Raw genomic sequence first — 25,966 nt, 5'->3', positions numbered from 1 at the left:
TTTACGTCAGATTCTCCGGAACCGTGGTTCCACTGTCAATTTTTTCATTAGGTTACAGATGTGCCCCAAGGGAGTGAAGTTAGTATGTAGCGGATCGACCACTGGGAGCAAACTCTCGTCTGGAGAGAGCCCGTTGGTGGTGGTTATTCAATTCGTGTTCGCATAAAGTAAGGTAAAAGCTGTCCCACTATACGTCACGTAGGCGCTTGGGGGGAAAAGTACTATAGCTCATTCATAACCTTGGCACTAGATGGGGGTGGGTGGTTAGCTTCACACACCGGCCTTCTTTATCTCTTCGAAAGGACCTCAATACTCATTGGATAGGAGTCTGGGTGAACCCTAGAGCCGGTCTGGACGCAGAGGAAAGAAAATCCTTTGTCCCCGGTCTTACAGTTCGTAGCCAGTTCCTATACTGACTGAGCAACGCCGGCGAAACTCTTTTTTTTTTTACGTTACATTAGAAAAGAGAAGAATTTACGATTTATAAAAAGATAAAAACTGAAATATAAAGGCAAACTGTTAAGTTGTTAGTCTTCAGTGGATTATAATTAGACAGTATTTCCAACATTCCAACTAAATTTGTATATTGCATGCCGAAATATCGGGATGAGAATCTCACACAAACAATACCTACATATGAATGTCATATCCTAAAACCTGTAACCTTTTCTGTATTCTCCCTTGTGAATTTAAATAGGTAGCAGTGGCACCAACGGAATGAAAAGTAATCCCGGTGCTAGTGATATTTTATGTGGAACAGTTGGTAGGTGTTTCATGTTTCAAATAATATAATTCTTTGAACGTATTTTCGAAATGTACAGATAGTAATTGTTTCTTCATATTTTATATTATAGTGAATGTGACTTTTACCTGAGTGTCAATACTAGTAAGTGTAAAATGCCTTTACATTTTGAACTTTTCCTTCAACGTTTTAGGTTAGTTTTTTGGTTAGTTACATGAAGTAGTTGCCAGGAGGTTGCTAAAATAATATAAGTTGATGTACACATTTTAAATTAGCATTGTAATCCCAAGATTTCGTTTACGAAAGATAAGGTACATCGAGTGAGTAATCGGACTTTGTAAGTATATTAATAATATTTGTATCAGAAGTCTTGTAATATATATCATCTGAATCTTTCACGGCGACTAAGTATAATGAATTCTTCTCGGGCTACCAGCCGTGTAAGTTGGTTTAATTGACTACTACAGTACCCTGAGGCCGAGGATAGCCTTGTAATTGTTGGTAGAGTAACATGGAGTAACCAGTATGAAATAAATGTAGTGTTACTTTTGTGAATAGTACCTTACTTTGAAGGCATACAAATTACGGGGATAAAGTTTCTCCATATTCTCAGGTAAGTACATAACAGTAAATGTAGTTATAACTTCGCCTTTAGTTGCTTTTATCTCGTGGAAAACGTTCATTGTGCCCATTTGAAAGGAATTTGGATCAGTCTTTCCTTCCATTAAATTTTAAGCTAATTAGACAGTTTGTATGGAAGGTAACACTGTTTGACATAACCATTATAACATACTTAAAAGCCTGTTATTTTTATTATTGACATGGGCTGTATATTAACTTCTGTAGTGAGAGCATGATTCAGTATAGTGCCCCAAATTGCTATTCAGTTTTTAGATATACAATTGTGATAATGTTATTACTGTCACAGTGCAAACAGTAATATGGTGAATGTGAAAAGTAGTTAATTTTTAACAGTATGACTGTAACTGATATGTTATATACCCAGACAGATGATGTTCAGTATGCAGGAGATTGTAAACATGTCTACAGTTCTTGTATGAAATGTTGCTTCTATAATAGAAAGTACCAATGTAATGACAGTATATTCTTAAATGCTGTGTTTATAAAGAAGCTGAAGCTGACATGTATTGCATTGAATCTTATTTCATAGTTATTTGCTTGGTTTTATATAAAGAGGGTCTGTGTGTTTGGTAAATTGTGATTGTTTTGAGGTTAGAACCTATGCATAAAGTGTTTGGTTGCTGATGGTTAGATATGATTAGAACAGTTTATGTTCGGTCTAGCAAAATTGAAGAATATGTGAATTCAGATAAACAATTATGGCATACTTTAGAACCATTATCTCTTGTAAGTGCATCCATGTGTGGTGATGTGATATTTATCTTCTGGATGGGCATGAGTAGATTAGAGAGGAAGTGGGGTTACTAGGTATGGGAAACAAGATTATTCATGACCCTGATGATGGAGGCAACATGACCTCTGAAACATCTACCAGACTATAAGGTGCAATAACCCAGAAGACTGAAATCTTCAGACTCACTGCTGTGAAAACCTCAAATCCTACAAGATTATTAGGTTTCCTCGCAGGTCACTGAAACATAAGTTCATTTATTGTTTATAGAAATCTTCAAGCATTCATGGTATTTTGTAGCTAACCTTGTTCCCATTCATGGATGATGACAAAATGTTGTTTGTTAACATGCAGATGTCTCAGATAACCTGGCCATCTCCTTATGAAGGTGAACAGTGGCCTGCTTTTGATGTTTATATTTCCAGGCCACCTGGTAGAGAATTCTGCACTGTAACCAGTGGATGCATGGTTAGCAAGGAAGCAAATCAATCAAAGCATGGGACTTTCTCACTGCTTCATGGCCCAGATAAATATTAGTGCTGTGCTGTATTTATTTACTTCTTCTTGAAGTTTAAGATAACCTAATTATCCAAAACAGTTGTAAAACAGTCCACCAGAGCACAGTGACATCATTCAGGAGTGGAAACAAGGAAAGTTCAATATTTTTTCATAACCCAAATGCAAATAAGTATTTTTTTTTTGTGTTGTAGGAACTGAATCATAATGAATGAAGAGACTCTTCCTCCATCACCCAACTGGTATCTAAGCAATGTACTTGCTTGTGCAGCAGATGGTACAATTGCTTATGGTTCTAGAAGCAATATTGTAATTGCAAGACATTTACCTGGAAACTCAGGAATTCGTACACCTCAGATATCTATCATCCCAAATGCTCATAAGGAACGGGTCACTGTTATCGCTTTCTCTACGAGCAGAGAGAGTAGTGACACTTACTGGAATTGCCTAGCATCTGCGGGTGATGACTCTGTAATAAGAGTTTGGAGTTTGGAGACACTGTCACCACTATTAGCACACAGTTCCCATGTGGTATATTAAGCTTTATTATGCCATTATTAAACATTTAATTCAAATCACCATACAGGATCTTTTTTGAGCAGTTGTTTAGATGATCAAGAAATTTCCTGTTGATGGTGTTTGTCTGGGTTTTGGCTCCATGTGGACTGGCCAGTAAAATTCAGAACCCAAAAGAACACCATCAACATTGTCACTGACATGAAAACCAAGAATCTTACAAGAAATTTTCTGTTGTTATGAAACCCAGATGTTCATTATCATGTTTGCAAACAACTGCTGTTGGACCCAAATCTGACTTAGTTAAATCCACTTTTACCTTGTCTGTAACATGCATTGTAATAATACATAGAAACAGGGATTAGAAAATTGGATAAATGTAGGTGTAAGTCAGAAGGTATCATTATATATATAAATTTCTTCTTGTAGTGGACAGGTAATTCTGGGTGGAAGGAAATCCTACAGACTTTTTCCTGCATAATAGATACTGTTTTGAGGCTAACTCATTTCATACAGTAAATTAGATTCTTCCAAGCAATAATGGTACATTGTTTGTTTCTTTACAGGAAGGTTCAAAGGTTTGTTGTATGGATTGGTCAAAGTTTGATCCCAGCCTAGTTGTATCAGCAGATGAACCTGGCAGGATTGTGTGTTGGGATTTGTTTAGCAACACGACTCAGCAGTATAAGTTTGGCAAATTGGTTCCCACTTGCCTTGCTTGCTGCCCTCATAGACGAGACCTTATTGCTATGGGCACTCGCTCTGGACTTGTTTGCACAGTCAGTTTGAAAGGTTATATACACATTTTTATGGTATATATTTTCTTTTGTATGGTCATGAAACATGTTTTTTTTACTTTGAGAGAAGAACATAAATGACATGTTACAACAGTCTTGTTTCCAAAGGAAGGTATACTTCATGTTATAGTGGGCTGGTTGGCCAATATTTTAGGAAATCTTAAGGCCCAGAACTTTATACAGATCAGTGCCAGGCTGCTGTTTAGTCATGAAAACAGAGACAGCAAGACTGGAAAGCCATCCCATATAAATTACAAATATTTGAAAGCAGTGCTCAGGAAAATATTTGGATCTAAGAGGGTTGAAGTTAGTGTACATATTGGGATATTGCATGATGAGCTTTATGGTTTATGCAGGTCAGTAGTAAAATGAAGGGTATTATGTTGGTGTGACATGTAGGTTGAGAAATGTATAGAAGAAATGAGAAATTTTGTTGGGAAACCTTTTAAATATAGTTTAAGCTTTCATCAGTTTTGTCATTGAACATGTTTCTATCTGCCTGTTTGTGGTGCCCTTTATATTTTAGAAATTATTCTTAGATAGATAGATAAAGGTTGTATGTTTCACAACCCAAGACAGTTTACTACTGTCTTGCTTTGCATTTATAGCCAATACAATTATTACTCTATTACAAGCATCAGTACTTTGTGATTTTAAAATTAGATAATTTAATATTGTCTTCCTATTATTTTTGCATTCTTCCCCATTTATTAATCTGTATAATCAGGTGTGTATTCTGTGTTTGTGATCATGGCATTTGTATTGACTCCAGTCTCATAGAAGTTGACATATTTATTCATGTGATAAGCAATTTATATTATTCTCTCCATTAGATAATGGAAAGATGCTGCACCGTTTGCGAGGACATGATTCAGAAGTTGTGTCCTTAGCTTGGTGTCCTGTCAGCTACAACATCTTGCAGCCAAATGAGCTGCAGGATGACATATTGCTAGCTTCTGGAGCTAAAGAGAAATCTGTATATATCTGGAGAGCAGGAGGGGATGGTCATTATGAAATAGTTCTAAACCTTCCTATTGTACCACTGTCACAGGAAACAGTCAGTGCTCAACAACATAGGTAATTGATAAAGAGGTACTAAACATCACAATAAATTAGGAAAATAATATTTGCTGGTGCAAGTGGTTTTGATTGCATGCTAGGATACCTCTGTCAGTACAACGACTGCCTGTAGGCTGATTGCCACAGTTTGATTCCTGGCAGTAGTGATGAGGTCTGCCCATTCTTCTATTCATTGGTTGATAGGGACATTTCAACATATATCATACATAACCTATACATTCCATTTATTTTATCATTTTGTAATATGTATAGAAACAATGTGTTCTCTCAGCAGTCAATTTTCAATAAACAAGTTATTCAATAGAGAGTAAAGAAAACAATATTAAAAATATATGTTATCCATTTTCTTGATATTAATAGTGAAAATAGTGGAATTTATGTAAATTGGTTTGAAATTCACTACATTTTCTTTTGAGACTAAGAAGGAAAATCATACGTTAAAAAGATATGCTTATGTTTTTATATTATCTGCACTCTATTATGACAGTAATGTGGATGATATTCATGGCAACACTTGCATAGCAGATATATGATATGGTATATTTTTTATCTATGTGCAAAATTAAAAGGTATAAAGAATGCACATGGAAACTGTTTATATTTCAGTGCAGATTTTCCTCTTCAGTCTTGTTACTTTTTCCCATAGTCAATTAAAATATTCTGTTTGTATTTTGTCAACAGTCAGACTTTGTTTTTGCCATTTGTGTCAAGTTCTGTGATACAATCCAGGAAGCATGGCGTCGAATAATATTATATAAACAGAAAACATTAAATATTCAATAAGACATTTTGCCAATAATGTCTAATTTTGTATTTCCATTTCTGCCTTGAACAGATCAAATTTATTAGAGGTAATTTTATAATTTTGCGGTTGTTTTCACTTTCTGTTCTCATAACCAGAGATATTTAAAATAAGTCTAAGTTCTGTTTATTCCTAATTCTGTTTCAGACAGGGTTTACTGTGCTAGGAATTGACAAAATTGTGACCATATGATTTATGACATTGTGATAACAGGTCTCGCTTAGGAGCCTCAGTTGCTGGTGGAGGGGGATATGGCGTGAACTGGACATGTGTTTCATGGCCTGAGCCAAACACGATATTAAGCAGTTCTTTATGGGGAGAACTGGTGGCTTTCGATATTCAACAGGTTACAAGTGTCAGGTGAGCTACTGGAAAACTTTGTGGTGCACAGTCATTCTTGAAAATTTGGTGGAGTGAACTCCCAATTATCCATGTGCAGATTATCCACACAACTTTTTTTCATATGAACATGGACATGCATGAACTAAGCTTTCACCCTCTTTCCACTCCAGACATTAAGCTTTGGAAAGGGGGTGATTGGTTTTGGGATGGTCTACAGAAGATATAGTTGAGCAATATCTCCTCATTTTTTGTGCTTTACAGTCAATATCAGTGGTACAGTTGAGATGTTTGTTCTGATGGTCATGGTAAAGGTGCTTGGTATTGGAGAGGCTAAGCAACAAGAACCCTTTTATTTGAAAGACAGGAGTGTGCACCCAGGCATAAAGTAGCATGGATGTATAGGGAGATTTTGAAAATTCATTCCAGAAGAATTTTGGAGAATGCATGCACACACACACACACACCTGGCTCTGATTGACTCCCTTGTCCTGAACTGATCCTGACCCTACTCACCACTTGTCCAGCCAAAGCCTTGCCTTGACTTACTGATTCCTGTATCTAAAATTGATTCCACACACACGGCTTACTCATCACCCTGATGATGGAGTCAATAAGGACCTTTCAGGCATTAGTAAATTTCTACCAGATTACACAGCCCTACCCATTCATAATTGTTGGATTTTGTTAGGAATAATAATCAAAGCATTTTCTTGGTTTTAAATTTTTCAGGTCGAATAAACAACTAACGGCAAAATTGTGGCGGTTGGTACATGCCTGCCATGCTCGAGGCTTATTCAGCATTGCGTATGTCACAACTCAGGGATATGTAAACAACAGAATTAATTCTGAAAAAAATGGAGCTTGTAATGGCAATGGACTTGCAGGTAATGGTAACATAAGTTACTGGAAGATATATTTATAATTTATGCAGTATAACCATTATAGAACAAGTAGTGCCTATAATGAGTACTTTATTATAGCTAGCAAGATAATTGGTGAAATCAGTTTCATATTTTTACATTGCCTGTTGTGTCACTTGGCTAGTGAATGGAAGTTCATCTTTTAGATTTTGCTTTGTGCTTTTAGCATGTCCATTCCTAATTATGGCAATGAAATGTAAGCTTGAAACTTGAAGTATATGTCTCCCTGAAGCTGCTGATTTGTCAAAGACTAAAATGGGAAGACAGTATGTATTAGCTCAACATTGTTCACTGTTTTGAAGAACATTGCCACAAGATGTGATTAGCTGCTCTGTATGAAGGCAGTCCAGTTATTCCAGTTGTGGTATTTAGATCCAGCGTGTGATGTGGGTTTGTAAGCTATGCACAGTGAATTATGGGCAGAATTTGGGTGGGACTTGAGACCACTCAGCAGGTACTGGACAGGACTTTGCTTATACAGAATGGATGTGAATACATGGTCAGCTGAAAATACAAGAGATTTTGTAAATTTGAGAAAATCTTTAACATCTCCATTTACACAATGATAAAGATGCTGACAGTGTTGAATTATTTTTTCATTATTTTATATCTCCATGATAACCACTTCAACAAAGAACAAATATTGCCCAAACTGCATTAATTTGTTTTAAACCTTAGCGCTGTATTGTAATTTAGATTACTACAAGTTAGGAGATGAACTGAAAGATAATGTATTTCAGCCATTTTTGGATATTTTGAATACCTGTTAGAACAAACATTTTTCAGAGTTTTATATTTTCATTGTATTGAGGTTTTACTGCACTTCATATTTTTATCCCTTGAAAAATTTGGTTGATAAAGTGTTCTTGGATATCATGATAAATTCTGTTAAGTTGTGACATTTTTAACCAGAGTATCAGGTTTTCATGACATGGATACAAATTGCATAATAAGAATACATTTAACATAAATTATTGAAACAATTTAGAAATGCCATGGCAGCACACATTGAAAATATCTGTAGTTTGTACTCTCAGCATTTTGCACCTTCCTATGTGACACATCAGTACTGGCATCATTTCTTCCAGAAAACACATTACATATGTGTATTATGTTTTGTATTCTCATAGTACTTAACAGATTTTCATTTTTTGTAAATTTATAATTATTTTGTGGTTCTCTTTCAAATACAAAAATTACCGTAATTATTCATAGTTAAAATGCGATATTGTTTTTAAAGACCAAAAGTCTAAAGGTGATTGATAATGCATTGTTTTATTCAGTTCTTATTCTTTTACAGAACATGACAATACTGAATGTAAAGCATCATCGTGTGTTGTATGGACAGCTGGCCAAGACCGACAATTGGTTGCTTGCAATTTGGAAACAGGAGAGGTGTTGGTTAATGTCCCAACACTTGGAGGTTTTGTATACTGTGTTGCTGCATCTCCATTGGACCCCAACAGGTAATATACAGGATGAATGCTCAGTGCCTCTGAATTTGTCTGCAGCCCCGCACAACAACCATTATACTCTCTTCCCTGAAAACATTAGTGTTTCTTTCATATTACATCAGGTGTTCTTTCTTTCTAGATTTATTTTTTTATTCCGTACCTTAATTTCTGAATATGATGATAATTGAAGATGGCTGTCTTCTGGGTTGTAGTGCCATGTAGTTTGGTAGAAGTTTATCAACATTTCAGAGATCCTTGCAGCCTCCATCAAAGAATCTGTGAAATGTCAGTAAACTCTTAGGACTCACCGCTATGAAAACCTCAAATCCTACGATGATGATACTCCATTATTATGCTTGTACAAAGGCTGTGTGCATTCAAACCAGCAGCTGGGTGTTATTTGTTTAATGCACAACAGCAGCATTGTATTTCCGTACTAATACCTTGAAAGAAGACCGGCACAAGCGAGATTGTGTGACACTGTGCAACCAAAAATTCAAATTCAATGGAAATTCACCCTGTAATATTGACCTTTATCAGCCTGATGTATTTTGGTAGGGAACACAATCTTTTCATTTAAAGGCTCCTAGTGCCATGTTGTGGCATGTTGAATTGTACTTACATTAATTAAATGCTGTCTTTTAATTGGGCCATGACCAGCATTTAATCGTGTATAACTACATATCTTTTTTGTTGGCTTTTGCCTACCTGAAAAGGTGAAAGAAGTGATGTTGAGCAAAATTTCAGTACCACTGCCAGTTGCAGAGGGAGATACTGAAAATGAAGTGATATGCACAATTATTCTTTTGTATTTTATCCCTTGTCTAAATATTTTTAGAACCACAGCATTTTGAAAGTTGGTTCTGCTTCCATTTTCAAGGGACCTGTGGGAGGACAAAAGCCTACACTTTTGGGACCGCTGTTTGAGAAAGTCTCAACTTAGACATTGTCACTGGAAGATGGAAGTAGAACCAACCTCTCAAATGCTGTGGTTTAAAGAACATGCAGTGGATAAATTCTAACAGAATAATTAGACATATTTTGTCTTACTGTCACCTGAAACCTTTTAACTCAGCATAGCTATAGGTTCACTTATATAATACCAAATGAGAAATGACAGTGACATGAATTGCAAGCATGTAAAAACATGGGAAGAACCTATTTTGAGATACTGTATCAATGTTTGTCTGAAGGAACTGAGGAAAATCACACAGTCAGTTAATGTTGCTGATCTCTCAGTCAGAATTTGAACCACAGACCTTCTAGACACAAAGCACGAGTGCTAACTCTGACATTGCAGCATTTACTAGTTCTTGGTTGTGGTGTATTGAACAATAATTATAGAACTTATTTTTCTCTGATCTATAGAATAGCATTTGGTGGTGGTGATGGTACAATTCGAGTTTGGAATTTAAGTAACTCTACATCATTAGAAGTCACCTCACTGTGGCAGAAAATTAAAGGCAAGGTTATGGCTGTAAGTATGTTCATATTTTTGTTAAATGTGTAGGTTTCTGAAAACAGAACTTGAAAATATATTTACCAAGTGTTAAGATGCTTGACATAAAGTGTGTGGGAAGTGGAAATATACCTCCATGCATTTATAACCTAGGTGGAGGTTAGTTGTCAGCTTCACACCCTGGGTACTTTATCCCATGGCAGATAGCCTGGTACCCATTGGATAAGGTGGGTGGGATCCAAGATTGGTCTGGTTCTAGTACAGAGAGGAATATCTGTAGCTCTACCAGTAATCAAACCCTGGCCATCCAGCCCATGGTCTAGTAATTTTAGTGACTGAAATAAAGTCTCTCATGTAATTTTCTTCAAATATCTTTTATCTCTGTTATTCCAACTACTTTGAATTTTAATTCTTACTTCTCTCAGCTTGCCTGGCATCCAACAAAGGAGAAGTGGCTTGCTTATGGGACATCTGAAGGAAGAGTTGGTCTGTATGATGTGTCATGTGGAAAACCACCGATATTACTTCGTCCATTCCATCATCACAGTGTGTACACATTGTGCTGGGGACCTCCAGTGTACAAGACAGGTCACTTCTTACTTCAGATTCACTTTTATGATAATCACAGTTATTTGCATGTATATGTCTGTAATTTCATAATAATTCTTTGTCATGTTAGTGGTTTCAGTTTAATTTAGAGATTTATGCTCTTACTCATGTTATCTAGATAGGGAATACTGAAATTACTAAGAACGGTATTTGTAAGCAGCCACTCAATAAAACAAAGTATATCACTTGCTAACAGTAATGAACGAAATAGTATGTATCAGGATGCATGACCATTGACTTTGTTTGGATGTAATGCATTACCTGTCCTCAGTCTGTTAATGTTTATAGGTCCAAGGTACCCAGATAGGGTATATGTAGGCCTTTTGTGCCATGTGGCAGCATTCTAAATTGTGGTTTTGTTAATAGAATGCCTCAATTCAGTTAGGCCTTGAATATATACAAAAAATATTTAAGGCTTGTAGGTTAAGGGTTAATTATGCTTGTTGAACATATATGTTTTATTTAATTTCTTACTGCAGGCGCTGCAGTTGCAAATGGTACTTTCTTGTATTCCTGTGGCGATGGAGAAGTTGTACAGTATGATTCTGATAACCCTGATGAAGGTGAGTTGTTTATGGAGACTGAATAGGACAATGAACACAGTAATCTTGTTTGATAAAACTTGAAGCCTGATAGTCTAGATGTATACTTTAGTTACACAATGACACTATGAATGATGGTTGTTGTGCAGAGCTCATGATGAATCTGACAAAAAATACCAGAATGTTGAGGGATTAGTCAGATTCCCATGTATTTCTGAAAATGCTCAGTTTATAAAATTACAGTTGTTTGTCCTGCTTTATGTGGATATGAAACTTGGTTTTATGAGGGAAGAGTATAGATTGAAGATGTTCGGTAACAAATTACCGAGCAGAATATTTGGACCTGCAGGAAATGTTATAACTAAGGGCTGAAAAAATTTACATAGTGTGGAACTCCATAGCTTGTAATGTTTACTTAATACTGGTAGACTTGGAAGTTGAAGGAGTAAGTGGGAGGTAATATATCTCTGGGAAATGGAATATAAATTTAATTTGCTTGGGACAGTGTATAATGATGGGCTTCTGTAAACATGAACATTTGGGTATTATAAAAGTAGGGAAGTTATTGCTAGCTGAATAACTGTCAGCTGTTCAAGATGACTGTGTGTTGTACTTATTAATTTTAAACTGATGAAAAACTTGTATCTTCTAGAGCCACTTAACCTAAAGGATATGATGCAGATTCCTAATTTCAACCGTAAAAGGTCTGACATTGCATGGAAACCAGACTGCACACTGCTTGCTGTGGGGAATGAAGATGGGTCAGTAGTAGTTCTCATAGCAAAGTCTGTTTATTTTTATTTATCTTTTTAAAGTGCTCTGAAAAAAATTTAAATTCAGTTTTTTAAGTATTCAGACATGTTAAAACATTGTGTTCATCATCAGTGTCATATGTTAATTTGTCAGTTAGCTTGCTGCTTTGACAGTGTGTTCACTGGACTGTTGTTTCTGTGCTACAATGTGCATCACTGCTGAGTTTGTACATGATGTATAACTTGAGTATGCGTTATTGGTGCAGTGGTTTATCAACAAAAACTTGAGTGATACATTGCTAGAACAAAGACTCAGCATTAAGTTTCTAACGGAATTGAGTGAATGCCAACAACATTTGCAAAATGTTACAGAGAGTGTATAGGAAGGGTACTAATCCAGTTGTGGAAAGAAGTAACTGAAATGGTGAGATGTGATGGTCACTTGGCTTTTCAGAACATAGCAGAAGAACTGTGCTTGAAAAGAGAAACTGTAGTTTGATTTTAACCAAAAATCTGAACACAGGAAAAGTCTGCAAAAATAGTATAAAAGTTTTTGGCAGCAAGAACACAAGAGAATAAACATTTTGCTCAGATATTTCAACAATATTATTGGAAGAATTTTTCCTTTAGAATGGTTTAGTCCTTTGGTATAGTTGGCTTTGAATCATGAGAATACAGTACCAGATAAAGAGCTTTGTTTTCATTAAATTTACCCTGGTGGATGTGAGTAAGTCAGTGTATAATGAATTTGAGGTTTTCAGGGCGGTGAGTCTGAAGATTGCTGTCTTCTGGGTTGTTGCACCGTATAGTCTGGTAGAAGTTTACTGACGTTTCAGAGGTCCTTGCTGCCTCCATCATGATGGACCTCTGAAACGTTGGTAAACTTCTACCAGACTACATGGCGCAACAACCCAGAAGACAGCAATCTTCAGTGTCTGATGATAAACGTCCTTCGCATAAGAGTCTTCTAGGTTTAGCATTGAGATTCATTTTGTCCCAAAAACATTAAATAGGGCTCTGGGTATAGTCAGCTGTAGACACATAAAAATTCAGTGACATCGTAATATAAATAACAGTCTAATGTGTTTGTTGTGACAGAACTGTACACATCATGTCTGCACCACATCTCACGCTCATCCACACTCTGCTTGGACACAAGAACTTGATCCAGTGTCTGGCGTGGCACCCTGAAAGCACTGCCACTGACACTATGTACTCTCCGTATCGACACTGGCTTGCAGTTTCATCAAATGAAACTCGTATTAAAGTGTTTGACCTGTCACAGTTGACTAAAGGTAAGATTAGTTTTACACTTTAGTACTTCAAGTGCAGGACGTAAATAGCACTTTCAAAGCATGACTTCAGTTAACATATTTTCATATGTCTGTAGCTGTATTTTCTATGCAAATAGGTAAGGTGGGAAAATAAGGTATGTGTTGTTGGTCAAATATTATTAATAATGTTGCCCTGTATTAATTTCCACTTTCTTACATACAGTATAATGAAAGTATTGTAATTGCAAAAGGATAAATAAATAAATAATGCAGACATTTTAATCGACGTACAAGTTTTGGGATCCCTAGTACACTCACAACTGGATATGAGAAATCCAACTCATCCTATCTTGTGATAAGTGCCTTACTCCTCACAGGGACTTCGTCTGAAAAGAGTTGACTTGTGGTACAGTGGCGTATTGGTAATATCCATGTTGAAGATTCAGTGAATTTTGTACTTCCTTTGATACCAGAATGTGAATGTATTACTTTTATATTGCTTTGGGGTCATGTTTCAGACAATGTAGAAGCAGAGACAGATCAGCTGAAACCTGCTTTGAGTTGTATTACATTAACCGGACACTTGGGTCGAGTTGTAAGCATGTGCTGGAGCCCCCACATAGGAGGTCAATTGGTGTCAGTCTCATATGATCATACAGCACAGGTACACTTCATAACTGTGTGTGCTATTACATTGATTGATTATTCATTTAATTAGTGACACTGTACTTCAGAGGTAATGTGTCATTGAATGGCAGAAAGATTTTCATGAATGGTGATTAGGTAAGGCTTTGGTGGTTGACATCCATTTGATAGTTTTATACCAGTATGTGACATGAGAGACTAAAGAAAAATATGCGTAACTTCTTTGTTTTGATAGCCAGCCTTTGGGCCTCCTAAACACAAAATGAAAGTGCTAACCAACCATATGCAACGTGTGGTATTTTATGTAGGTGAAATATTTATTGTGTTATGTAGGCAATGTTTATATCCAAATCCATTGTTAAAATTGTTAATTGAGTTAGGTTCAATAGAAACATGTTGAAGGATCTGTCATACCAGATCACATAATAGATTCCTTTATTCAGTATTTTATCAATTTGTAGATGGCCTTCTGCATTTATTACTTTTGAAGATCTGTTAAATGGTTACCCATACCGTCTCTTCCTAGATAGTTCTTTAGAATTACTTTATAGTGTCTTAGGTAACCCATTAATCTGAACAATTTAGAGACTGGAATAAAGATGAATATTGAGGGGAAATTTTTTTATTTCCTGCCTTTTTAGAATGTGGAAAGTTGGCTCTTCTCTTTGATTTAATATTTCTGTATACGTAGGTTATAGGTACTCCCACAATGCCCTGCTCCTAGGTTTGATGATTGAATGCTTGCAATTTAGGCCCATCTTTCAAAGTAAGAGCATTCATTTCATATCCATAGCAGCTTTAAAATTAGCATTTTATGTACCAATGCACATGAGATGGGCTAATGTATTTTGATTATGAAAGCGTTTTATAGGATTTATGATTTTATACTTTGCCTGTGTTTCCGTAGGTTTGGAATGTGCCGTGTCAACAACCGGTTGCCAACTTCTGCTTACATTCTAGTCTTGTATACTGCTGTGTATGGTGCCCCCTTGACCCAGATATGATAATCACAGGATCATCAGATTTCACACTCAGAGTATGGAGGGTCTCTAACCAGACTCAGGCTCTGCCGTCAGAAAGAAGTAAGTGGTGCATTACACTTTTTTATTTTTTTTATGAAGTATCAAGCACATTTATCTATCCCCTTGTAACTCAAGATGGCAGCTACACCAACTCTATTTAGCCTTCAGTTAAAGTATAGTAAAGTTGTCTTACTGCATACCTTGAAGGCACTTGGTAAGACAGGGGGCATAGCTCCTACTCAGTCTTGACCTAGGTCAGGGTGAGTGGTTGGCATTACACCCTTTCTTTACACTTGAGGAAAGGACCTTCAGTTCCCTTGGTTTGAGGGCTGGGTGGGCCTCAACCAACCTGGATGCAGGGGCTAGGAAAAAGTTCTTTGCTCTTGCTGGGGATTGAACCGTGGTTGTCCAGGCTGTGGTCAGACACAATACAGTGACTGTTGGTGGATACATGTTAAATTTTGTACAGCGATAAATCATAAATTTACAAATTCTGTATGAATCATTGTTGTATGTATTAGGCAATTATAAATATGGCAATGCTGCAAAATATTCATGTTATATTAGACAATTTTGACATAGCTGGGATGTGCACTGATGAAAATTATGTCCAGAAATGGATTGCAGAATTATGTGTGGATAAATATTATTTTCTAGTTCTTCCTAGCCTTGCCATGCAGACTGAAGCGTTTGAAGAGGAGTGGGCATTAAATTCTTTTCAGGATCTTCCGTTCATGATTAAAATCACAGGCAGTTGAGTGGTGTAGTAGATGAACATTTAACTGATGTTTGTGATCATTTGGATAATTTCAGTTTGGCTTGTTGGTTTGTGTGTTAATTAGTTATACTATCAAATGCAGAGATTATTTGATGTCACACTAATAAAACTTAATCTTCCTTTACTTAAAGTTAGAAATATGCAGATGAAGAAAGTATTATTTATTTCTTTTTCAGAGAAGCACAAGAAGTCAGAAGTCAAGATGCCAAAAATGGTGCTAGCACCAGACACAAACAGTCTGCCACAGCCTGCAGGAGGTAAAATAATAGTGTTTATTGATATTAATTGAACTCTTTTACTGTGAATTTGACATCCTTCATATTGCATATTTTCCTTAAGAAATGTATGATTACTGAACTTTTCAAGAATTCCTCTAGTTTATAGAAACCTGAGGTTTGTCACGATGTTTATAAAAGACTCATAGGACTGTGCTCTAAGCTACTTGAATCCAAACCACATCATCACATATTTCTCTGGATAAATTTTAGTATAATCTTTCCATATATACCTACTTGAACTTTACCATATTTTTAATTATTTGTATCTCTTCCTTTTTTAACATTTTGCCCTATATTTTGGTAATGTGGTATGAACTTATACTTGGTTTTACTGTGTTTATTTCTAAACCAACAGTGTGATTGGCTTTTGGTGGAGTTTATGTATGCATACACTCTCTTTCTCTCTCTTACACACAATCTCTCTCCCTCTCTGTCTCACACACAAATATGTTTCTTTTATGTAATAACAAATTGATAACTCTTGATACAGATTTTGTTAATGATGTCAGACATTTGACCTGTGTACTGAGCACTGCCACAGAATCATTCATACTAACTTTATGAGATTGTTCTTCAAAAGATATTATTTCTAATTTTGTTAATTTGTTTTTTAAAGGTGATGAGAAAGTTAATGTATCTGCAGTGCCAACTGCAGATCCCGATAATGCGGTAGAATTTGCCAGAAGTGAGAAAGGTAATTAGTAAAGTATGAGAATGACACAAGGTATTTGCTTATAACTAGTTTGTTGAAAATAACAGAAAAGGATAAACTGATAATGTAACTAACAAACAGCTGTTGCAGAACATGATGGATTAATAGTGCTGATATCAAAGCCCAACATTTGACACAAACTTGATCCAGTTCCACCCACCTTCATTCAGTACAACCTTTTCCTTAAGATTAATCTTAATGTTATAATCACATCTGTCTTTACTTTCTAAGAGGATGAGTAATTTCTGACTATGCAGTGTGCTTAGCTTTGCAACAGTGGATTTGTATCTGCATTAAGTAAACAAGTAGGATATGCAGAATATTGTAAAGAATGATTTTAGAATGTTATATATTATATTTTCTTATTTATAGAATTACGTCAAGCATCAGGAATTCAGATTTCTAAGAAAAAGAAATTTGTATCTCGCAAGTCATTTTTCCCTGTGTCATCTCAGCAGCAGAACCAAGGGAAGGTTCAGCACTTGAGCAATTGCTATCGCTTGTTGGCAGCACTGAACACCTGTGACAGTGTTCAGAATGGAGATTTTCCACTTTATCATGGGTTCTTTGGTAATCGTGATGATATGCAGAGACTTCTGGATGCAGAGGGTTTGTATATATCATCATTTGGACATTTATTTAGTTTGGATATTTTGATTTTAGTCTTGAATCTTGCAGTTCATTTTATTTTATGCTCTCATTCCTCTAGGACCTGGGACAGATCATTCCACAAAGTGACTCATTACAGGCTTGACAACTATTATTTCGTTCCTCTCAGGACTTTCCCTTTCAAAACCACGACAAAGTTGTGGTCTGCCTCCTAGGGAAGTTATGATAGCTCAGTCAATAAAGTGATTAGCAGTGAGCCATAGGGGGCAGTTTTTTTATTTTTGCCACCATGTCCATGTTGGCTCTGGCCTCCTATTGAGTGGGTACCAGGGGTTTTCTCCTTGGAGGTGAAGCTGACCACTCACTTCAAGCAAGTTAAAGGCCTTTGTGCAAGATTCACTACTATGTCCCCTGTACATTTTTATGGTATGATGCTGAGGTATAGTGCAACTTTATCTTATTACCTTCATTTTGCCTCTGGCAGATGGAGTTAAATAAAATCAGTTCACATTTTCTCAACCTTTTTTTAATATTTTCCTTCCTTTTGTACCTAGGTGTAGCAAGTGGTCTCTTCATATAAAGGTTTGTAACCAAAATTTTAGGCAAATTTCTTGTGTTCATTTTTAATTTAATTACTCAGACTATGACATGTGAAAGTGCAAATTGTGAAGATCATGTAACTCTTTCACAGTTGCTATATAAAATTAAAAATTATCAATACAAATAATGAACCACACAAACAAACTGTAAGAAATACAATCCATGGGTTACATATGGACTGTAGGCCACAGGTTATACATGCTTGCTGTGTATCCTCTTCAGTTAATATAGCATCATTTACTAATCCAGGGATCAGACAAATTTGGTTTCGTAAGTATGCTTTGAAAGAATTGTAAATTTCTTTACCTTTGCATCTTGTATGTTTTTGTAGTGGAACATCATAATAATGGTGGCAACTTTGAATTGGCACATCATATAGAACTATGGAGGGGCAATGTGACAGAAATGTTGAAGGAGATGGCACGTCGAAAACAACTCTCAGATTTATTAGTGTCTTTTGCCCCTTTGGCTTCCCAGAGGTGAGTTACAGTTTTGCATCTTTATTATCCAAACATCTCTTTGAATGCGTATGCAGAAACCTTTTTTGTAATGCTCAGTGTTTACATTTCATTTTACTATGAAATTAATTTAGAAGTAAATGCACAAATCTTGTTCAGTTTTAAAAATGGTTTCCTCTTCTTTCTGTACATGTCTGCCATCTGTGTATTCACATGTTGGAATTTTTTTAACTGTTTTAGTGGTATGTTTGCTACACTGGTAAATTGCAATACCCATGCAATTCTTGATTAAATGATATTGGGTCCATCAGTATGAATTTTCATCTTTGGGAACAGCCAGAAGTGAGAAGATTAATGAGGTTACAGTAGTACTTCAGTTTCCATTTCAGTAGAGGAAGAATGGGAAGTCTTTCAGGAGTAAGATTCACATGGAAAATTCAGTCATAAGCATACAGTCACTTATATTACCTTCACACAGTACTGATGGATCTGGATGAGTTGGGACTTACACAGAGGAAATAGTGAAAACATGGGGATATTATGTGGCAGAATTGCCATCTATGACAGTAACATTTTTGGCAGTGAGTGGAAGTTACTTTAGAATGCACCATGTAATACCCTTGTTTATTCTGTATATAATTTTTTTCTTAATATGCAGAATATGTTTGATTTATACACAACTTTAGTGATAAATAATATTTTGATACCTGTTTTCATATATTATATGTAGAAAAAGCCTTCTCTGTGCTTATCTACTGTTATGTGTGTGTCCATTCTTTCTTCACTCTGTTTTGTATATCTTCAACTTGTTGTTGCTCTCCGCAATGATCGTGTTGTGTTCTCGAAGGCATCCCATTTTCTTTCACATTTTATCCTCCATTTCACTAACTTTTTTTTTTTGTAGTGTTGTTACTTTTCAGATCTTTTATAATGTCCTGTGATATGGATTTATCCCTTCTTGTTTATCTTGTAACAATAAAATGTTATCTCTACTGCTTCTAATATGCTTTACCTCTCTTAGTTTATATCTGTGTTTCTGCTTTATGTATCAAATTATACAAAATTTCCTAATCTAAGTGATCTTGGTAACAGTTTACTAAAAAGATTTTTCAGTACTTATTCTCTTAGCAATTTCCTCTCTTTTGTCATACTCCTATTAATGGTCTAGATTGTGGATGGACATGTGCAAAGCATATTCAGACCAACTCGTACTACTTGGTCAGTATCAGAAGGCTGCTTCCTACTTACTGGTATGTCACAAAGTGAATGAAGCCATCGAGCTACTCGTGAACCACCAGCTGTTTCGTGAAGCATTGGCTATAGCTCACAGCAGACTTGGACCTGATGATCCTACACCCAAAAGAATAGTCCGGGACTGGGGTAGGCATTTCGCATCAGAAGGCAATTATGAATTGGCTGTTGAATGGTGAGTATTGCACATGTATGTGCACATGCACACACACACACACACAGTCAACATTTTTTCAACAGACTTAAACAGGACCTCTAAAAATTTGGAATCTATAATGGGGGGGGGGGGGAAAATTAAAATCTGTTATCATCAGTAAGTGACTATAACGTATACATTGAAGATGGCTATCACTGGATTGTAGAGCCATTTAGTCTGGTAGAAGTTTGCCATTGTTTCAGAGGTCCTTGTTGCCTTCATCATCAAGGCAATGATGATAGATTACATGGTGTTACAACACAGAGGACAACCATCTTTGTTCTCACTTCTGTGAGAACCTCAAATCCTACAAAGTACACATTCTTTCCCAGAAATGTCATATTGTCATAAAACACAGTTCCCTTTGCAATCTAGTTCTTTAAATCAGGGTGTAAGAAGTGATAAATTCAAATTGGTGATCAATACTTGATCACATGTTCAAATTATTGTTCGGTATATGTTTGGACCAAGATGTCTACAGTAGCCCATCATAAAGAGAGCATGTGTCACACATGAAAGTTATCCATGTTTGGTTTCATATCGATAGTTATGCCATTAACAACATTCCTAATTCTTCTGCTGACTGATTTTAAATGTACCCATCACATCATAAAACAGGAAGGCTTCCACTTTAGCCACTGGCTGAAACTGTGATTACATGATTGAGCAGAACTAAAAGCTGCAGATTTGTAAATTGTTCATATTTTAATATAGGAATTATTTATAATATTAGTCCAGAAAATACTGGGTGCCACAATGAAAATGTTGGGTGCTATTGCAACCTGGCACCCAGGATTTGTATGCCTTGTGTGTGTATGTATGTATGTATTCTTGTCTTTGAATACTGCATCATTGTATTTTACCCTTAAAACATAATATTAATTTCATTTTAATTATTTTTATTTCAGCCTTATATCAGTGGGAGAGTTAATGGAGGCTGCAATGCTAATCAGAAAGAGAACTGACGAGAGCTCATTAAAACTGGCAGCAATGATTGCAGATAAAGCTGGTGCACAAGAGTTAGCTTCCATGCTTGCCATTCAGAGTATGAAACAGAGTTTGTTGGTGGAGAACTGGGATGTGGCGAGAGAAGTTGCCCTAGAGCATGCACATCTTAAGGTAAGAAAGCACGAGAAAATGACTGAGTTTGAATGTGTAGCAAGCCTCTTTGCATTCTGTGACAGTTATGCTTTATAAATTGAACTTGGTGGACTGAAATATGTAAACAGCCAAAGGAAAATAAATCAACCAAGATTCTGTTGATTTTTAACTTAGTACCGTGTGTGAACATGGCTTTATGAATGAGAATGTAAATCAACTTCTTAACCTATGCCCCTTATTTCATAAGAAAAAGATCAGTTTTTGGTATCATCATGCCATTGGAGGCTACATCACTATAGGTCTTGGCTGTATTGTGAACTCCTGAGGTGGGAACAAATTAATGCTGGGTGTTGAAATTTTGTGTGGTAACAGATCATTTAAAAAATTCAAGTTCTGTTAGGTTCCTTTTTATAAATAAAATGTTTTTACTTAGCATTCTGTTTCATGGCAATGTTTAATTAAACACTACAACTTTGACATAATTGTAGTCTGTACTGGTATAATTACCATTATGTTGTGCGCTTATTAATTTACAGTTTTTTGTAGGCTTACTGTAAATGTAAATAGGAAAATAGGAGCCACACTTCTTCCCGTATAATTTTATAATCTTTATAGAACTGTAACTTCTAATTTAGGTTGTTACAAATATATGAAGAAGAGAAGAATCTTGCTAAGTTAATTGTTGTGTGGTGGCAGTATGTGTGTTTACATCATATTATGGTATTATTTTAGGTTATGATTCAGTAGTTATAGTTTTGATTAAGTTATTTGATAAATATAAATGATTAACTTTTAATCTCATTGTTTGCAGCACCTTAGCTTGCTGATTACTGTACATCAAACTATAGTAGAACTAGCCGTTAAGAATGACTGTTCATTATACCTGAGATGGTTGGATCAGTGCAAACATATGCCCTCTGAACTTACACCACTTCTTGAACTGATTGTATTGCGGTGGCAGACTGATGTCAGTAAAGAAGAAGCAGAAGAGATTAATGTTATGTTGCATAAAGAATTCCGGACAAACGAAGCACCTGATACAAAGCAAAAGGTGAGAGCATGCTTGTGTAGTGGTAAAAATAGTGTAACTTATACATCTGGTGTGGAGAAAATATTACTACAATGAATTAATTTTAACCTCCTTTAAAGATAATTATGCTTATGATACCAGCATATCCATGTCTGTGTGTGCATGTACAGTGCAATATTCATTTAATGACAACTTTATATATGTCCCGCGCGGTCTGAGGCATCATGCTTCGGAACGGCGATACGGAATGCACGCTGGTTCGAGTCTCGGGGGAGAAGAAATTTTCTCTTGAGCTTTCGACCAGTGTATGGGACCGGTGCCAACCCAGCATCATGAGAAAATTGGGGAGCTGCAATGACTAGCGTAATCCGGTCATGAAAACTAGCGATGGCTGGGGGTTCATCGTGCTGACCACACATCACCCTATATCTGGTTGGATGATCGTTCACCTCTGCTTAGGCATGTGAACGTGAGGCCAGCGGCCAGTTAGTCGGCTTTGGCTCTCTGGAGCTGTTACGCCATGAATTTAATTTTAATTTTCATACTTTATGGACTGTAAATGTTCATAAAGTCTGCCATTAAATATTTTCCTGTGCCAGCTGAATCCATAACACACAAGCAGACACTCTTCCTCCAAAACCCATTCTGAGTATATAGTTCCATCTATGCCTGCCTACTTGTATGGTATAATGTACACACTTCCATACACGGTTGGAAAGCACCATTAGGTAAACCAAGTATCTGTCAAGTCAAGATCTGTTTTCCAATATTCGTTATGTGCTTTTTACAGCTGTGGTTAGTTGTGAGTGTTGAGCTTGCTCTCTCCTGTGTGAGTGATGGAGCCAAAAGATTAAGCCACCTGGTGGCAGCACTGAGTGCATGCTACCAGTACAGACAATTGCAACCTGCTGCCGAATACTTCTTGCTCCAGCTGTGCACGTGGCTCTCCCCTCAAGGTATAGCATGTTTCTCATTATGATATTTTTATTTTCTCCTTTTGTCATACCAGTTTTAATACTACAAAAATATATTAATACATTTTTTCTGGTTAATGCTATTTATATGTGTTCTCTGGTCGGTCAGGTCGAAACCTCTTCTGAAATTCTGCTTGTTTATTGGACTAGTAGTGATTGAACCCAAAATTTTAGCTGCTGAAATGGTGTGCAAGGATGCAAATAATTGCTTGAAGTTTGTATGTACATTTCAAGTTCATGCCATTGTTCACATCCATGACATCAGCATGCCTATCAGCGGTGGAGTATTCTCTTGTGCATTCTAATAGAGTGCTTGAGCCAGGCACTGGTAAGGGTATGAAAGACTTGAGAAAGGTCACACACACATGATGTACATAGAAACCATTTGTAAGCTTGTCTTGTTATGTTGATCTGTGACCTTGAGAATCTGTAACACCAGCGTGCTTCTGTTTATAGAATAAAACATGCTTGCAAATTAGACGGATGTGTAAATAAACTGTAAATTTAGTGCTTGTGGTTAAAATTGAATATGTTATTCAACATGCTATTGATAACTTATATTTCTGTGACAGTTATAGTACATAGTTTTGTTGCGTCATTCCGTATGCTTTGCTTCATTTCTGTTAAGTCTTTCATGTCCTTATCAGTGCGTGGTCCATGCACCCTGTTGGAATGCTGCAAGTGTATCAGCAGCCGAAATGTGTATACAGTCATTACTAGATGGGATCTGTAAACAAGCAATCAGATCATTTCCTTGACAGTGTGCAAATTGAACATGTGATTGGATGATGATGTTACAGTGTGTTGCTACCAAACCTTCTGTCATCACAAATATCTCTTAAAGTAAATTAATTAAACTTCAGACTTTCAAATATGTTTTCTGAGAGCAGTGTCTGTACATGATCGCTCCAATGCAGGTACTGAACTCTGAAAGGTTTATATTAATTTAAGGGAAAGAGGTGAGGTGGTTATATCATTTAGGAAGGATGGAAAAATCCTGTGCTCCAGCAGTACTATATTAATGTAAAGTCAGAGGAAAGAGACGTAATATTTACATACGTGATTGAGAGGCCAGTTTTAACACTTTTACAGTTAGATTTTCATACATGTTTTAAAATGAGATCAGTTTTAATATTTATCATTGGTATATTTTAAAAATTCTTTATAAAATCTTAAAGAATTTTATTTATATTTGAGCAGACTAAAAGATGTTAATAAAGATGGAAATCTTATTATGAAGAACATTAATGTCTAATGATTAAATCAAAAATTTGTTGTATATATCTGTGTTTTGACAGTTGTGTTATCTCTGTATTCTCAGGTCCATTTGTACAGAAGAGTATATTTTGTGTAGAAAATAATGGTGAGCTTAGAGGTGTAGCTAAGAGTCTGCAAGCTCACCTTTGTGCGGGCGTTGTTGAATGGGCTTCAGAGAATCTCGGTGATAAACTAGCGAGTTTATCAGCATCAAGTGGCAAGAATGGGACAGTGACTGAAGAAACAGATGCATGCAAAGATTGTCAGAACAAATCATTTGGGCAGTGGCACGGGGTATTAGAGGTACTGAAAATCGGTAAAAATGCCATCTTAGCAAAGGAGAATTTACAATATTTTCAAGACTGTGTTAAGATAAAGAAATGGGAGTGTGAAATTGCCACAGCATTTGCAAAATCTCAGAAAATTGTTGGTGATGTAGCAAGTGCAGTAGAGGCTGGTGATGACAGTGATGATAAAAATAGTGTTCTGCTAAGATTGGAAGAACTTAAACAGCGAAAAGAAGCGTTTGAAAGCGACTACATCTCCAGTCCAAATCCTTTTGTCACTTATTGCAGAATAAAGAATATCCTCTTCCACATCAAGAATGAAGATCCAAAGAGCTGTGGTGACTTGTCTGAACAGATTGAAGCTCTGTGGGAGAGCATTACATCACATGCATAGATGCTGTCTTCTTCACCATACAGTGTAAATAACTGTAACTGTGGTAAATGTTGCATGTAATAAAATATTAATTCTTTATGTACTACTAAGCGGGGACAGTCTTGCAGCTTTTATGAACATTATTCCCACATTATTTAGTCTACATACTTAGTCACCCAAAAACCCACAACTGGGTTGTAGAGCCAAGAAACAACAACTTAGTCACCATCTGATCCTGAAACATTAAGTGCTCGGAAAATGCTAGAAAATGTACAGATATGTGAAATATGTTTTACAACACTGAGCCAGTGATAGAACTGTCTTTAGTAGCAAAATAATGAAATAGTCATTTATTCAGTTGATATTACTATTCAGGTTTTAAAATTTATAGAGCACTTCAATGTCAACTTCTTGTTTAAAATTCTGTCCAAAACTCAGAATTATGAATTTGTTTTCCAGTGTTAATTGCTTATCCTTTCAAAATATAATATCAGCATGGATTATATTAGCCTCCTGTCCAATGGGTACAGGGGTCCTGACCTCAGCACCTACATGGCATGTAATGGGATAAATTTACTTTTGATGAGCAAGAAGCCGTAACATGCCATTCAGTCTGTTGCTTGGTATTGACATAGTTTTAATTTTTAAATTCTGGTGTTAAAAGATCAGTGTCACTGAATGTCAGAATTAGATGGTTAACAATATAGAAATCAGGTTTATGCAAATATTGTATAAGACTCAACTTGTAGTTTATGGGTTCGATGGTTTTTAATCAAGATGTTATTCTCTCTGTTAAATACTTAGATATGCACAAAAATGTACTTGGACTCTGAAGTAAGGCGAGTCTTAACACTTTGAAGCTATAGATCATTTAAGTGATATTTAAAATTTTAGTTTGTAACAGAGAAAAAGCAAAACATATGTGTTACAAAAATCAGTTTCTTCTGTTGTTTAAGAGACAAAATTCACTCTTTATTCTGAGAATCTTTTGAAATTTATAAATACACTTTTTATGCAAATTGCAGAGTTATTGATTATTAAATAGATGGTACACATAATTGCCATTGGGCTTTACATAATGGAATTGCCATATATCAGAATTTGTCAAAGTAGTTCTTAAATTGAACCAAACAGAACCATAATTAGTGCAACTGTTAATTGTGGCAGAATAGGCTTAATAGCTACCTTTACAATTTTTTCAAAATGTACTTAAAGAAA

General features: G+C 36.0%; 1 protein-coding gene across 4 annotated transcripts; it reads left to right on the top strand.

Annotated features, from left to right (window-relative positions):
* Nucleotides 1-747: 747 nt before the first annotated feature.
* rig (gem nuclear organelle associated protein rigor mortis) lies at nucleotides 748-24,858 on the top strand. 4 transcript variants are annotated; one of them, XM_022083601.2, is made up of 23 exons: nucleotides 748-763; nucleotides 2,825-3,161; nucleotides 3,713-3,938; nucleotides 4,777-5,020; nucleotides 6,039-6,185; nucleotides 6,897-7,051; nucleotides 8,388-8,553; nucleotides 9,910-10,018; nucleotides 10,426-10,588; nucleotides 11,089-11,172; nucleotides 11,804-11,912; nucleotides 13,002-13,198; nucleotides 13,696-13,841; nucleotides 14,730-14,904; nucleotides 15,799-15,879; nucleotides 16,517-16,594; nucleotides 16,985-17,221; nucleotides 18,153-18,300; nucleotides 19,448-19,705; nucleotides 20,635-20,845; nucleotides 21,639-21,878; nucleotides 22,648-22,813; nucleotides 24,153-24,858. In XM_022083601.2, exons 2-23 carry the CDS (start codon nucleotides 2,838-2,840, stop codon nucleotides 24,767-24,769), a joined length of 4,281 nt encoding a protein of 1,426 aa, XP_021939293.2. In that variant the 5' UTR covers nucleotides 748-763; nucleotides 2,825-2,837; the 3' UTR covers nucleotides 24,770-24,858. The 4 variants fall into 4 exon arrangements, with proteins under 4 accessions (XP_021939293.2, XP_021939291.2, XP_021939290.2 ...); XM_022083599.2 differs by lacking the exon at nucleotides 748-763 and adding an exon at nucleotides 770-886; XM_022083598.2 differs by lacking the exon at nucleotides 748-763 and adding an exon at nucleotides 942-1,079.
* The last annotated feature ends 1,108 nt before the right edge of the window (nucleotides 24,859-25,966 follow it).

This window comes from Zootermopsis nevadensis, unplaced genomic scaffold (assembly GCF_977971745.1).
Source record: "Zootermopsis nevadensis isolate Lab colony 2312 unplaced genomic scaffold, Znev_1.0 Znev_ptg000017l, whole genome shotgun sequence".
In the NCBI taxonomy this organism is placed as follows: Eukaryota; Metazoa; Arthropoda; class Insecta; order Blattodea; family Termopsidae; genus Zootermopsis; species Zootermopsis nevadensis.
This window is presented reverse-complemented; position numbering and strand designations above follow the sequence as displayed.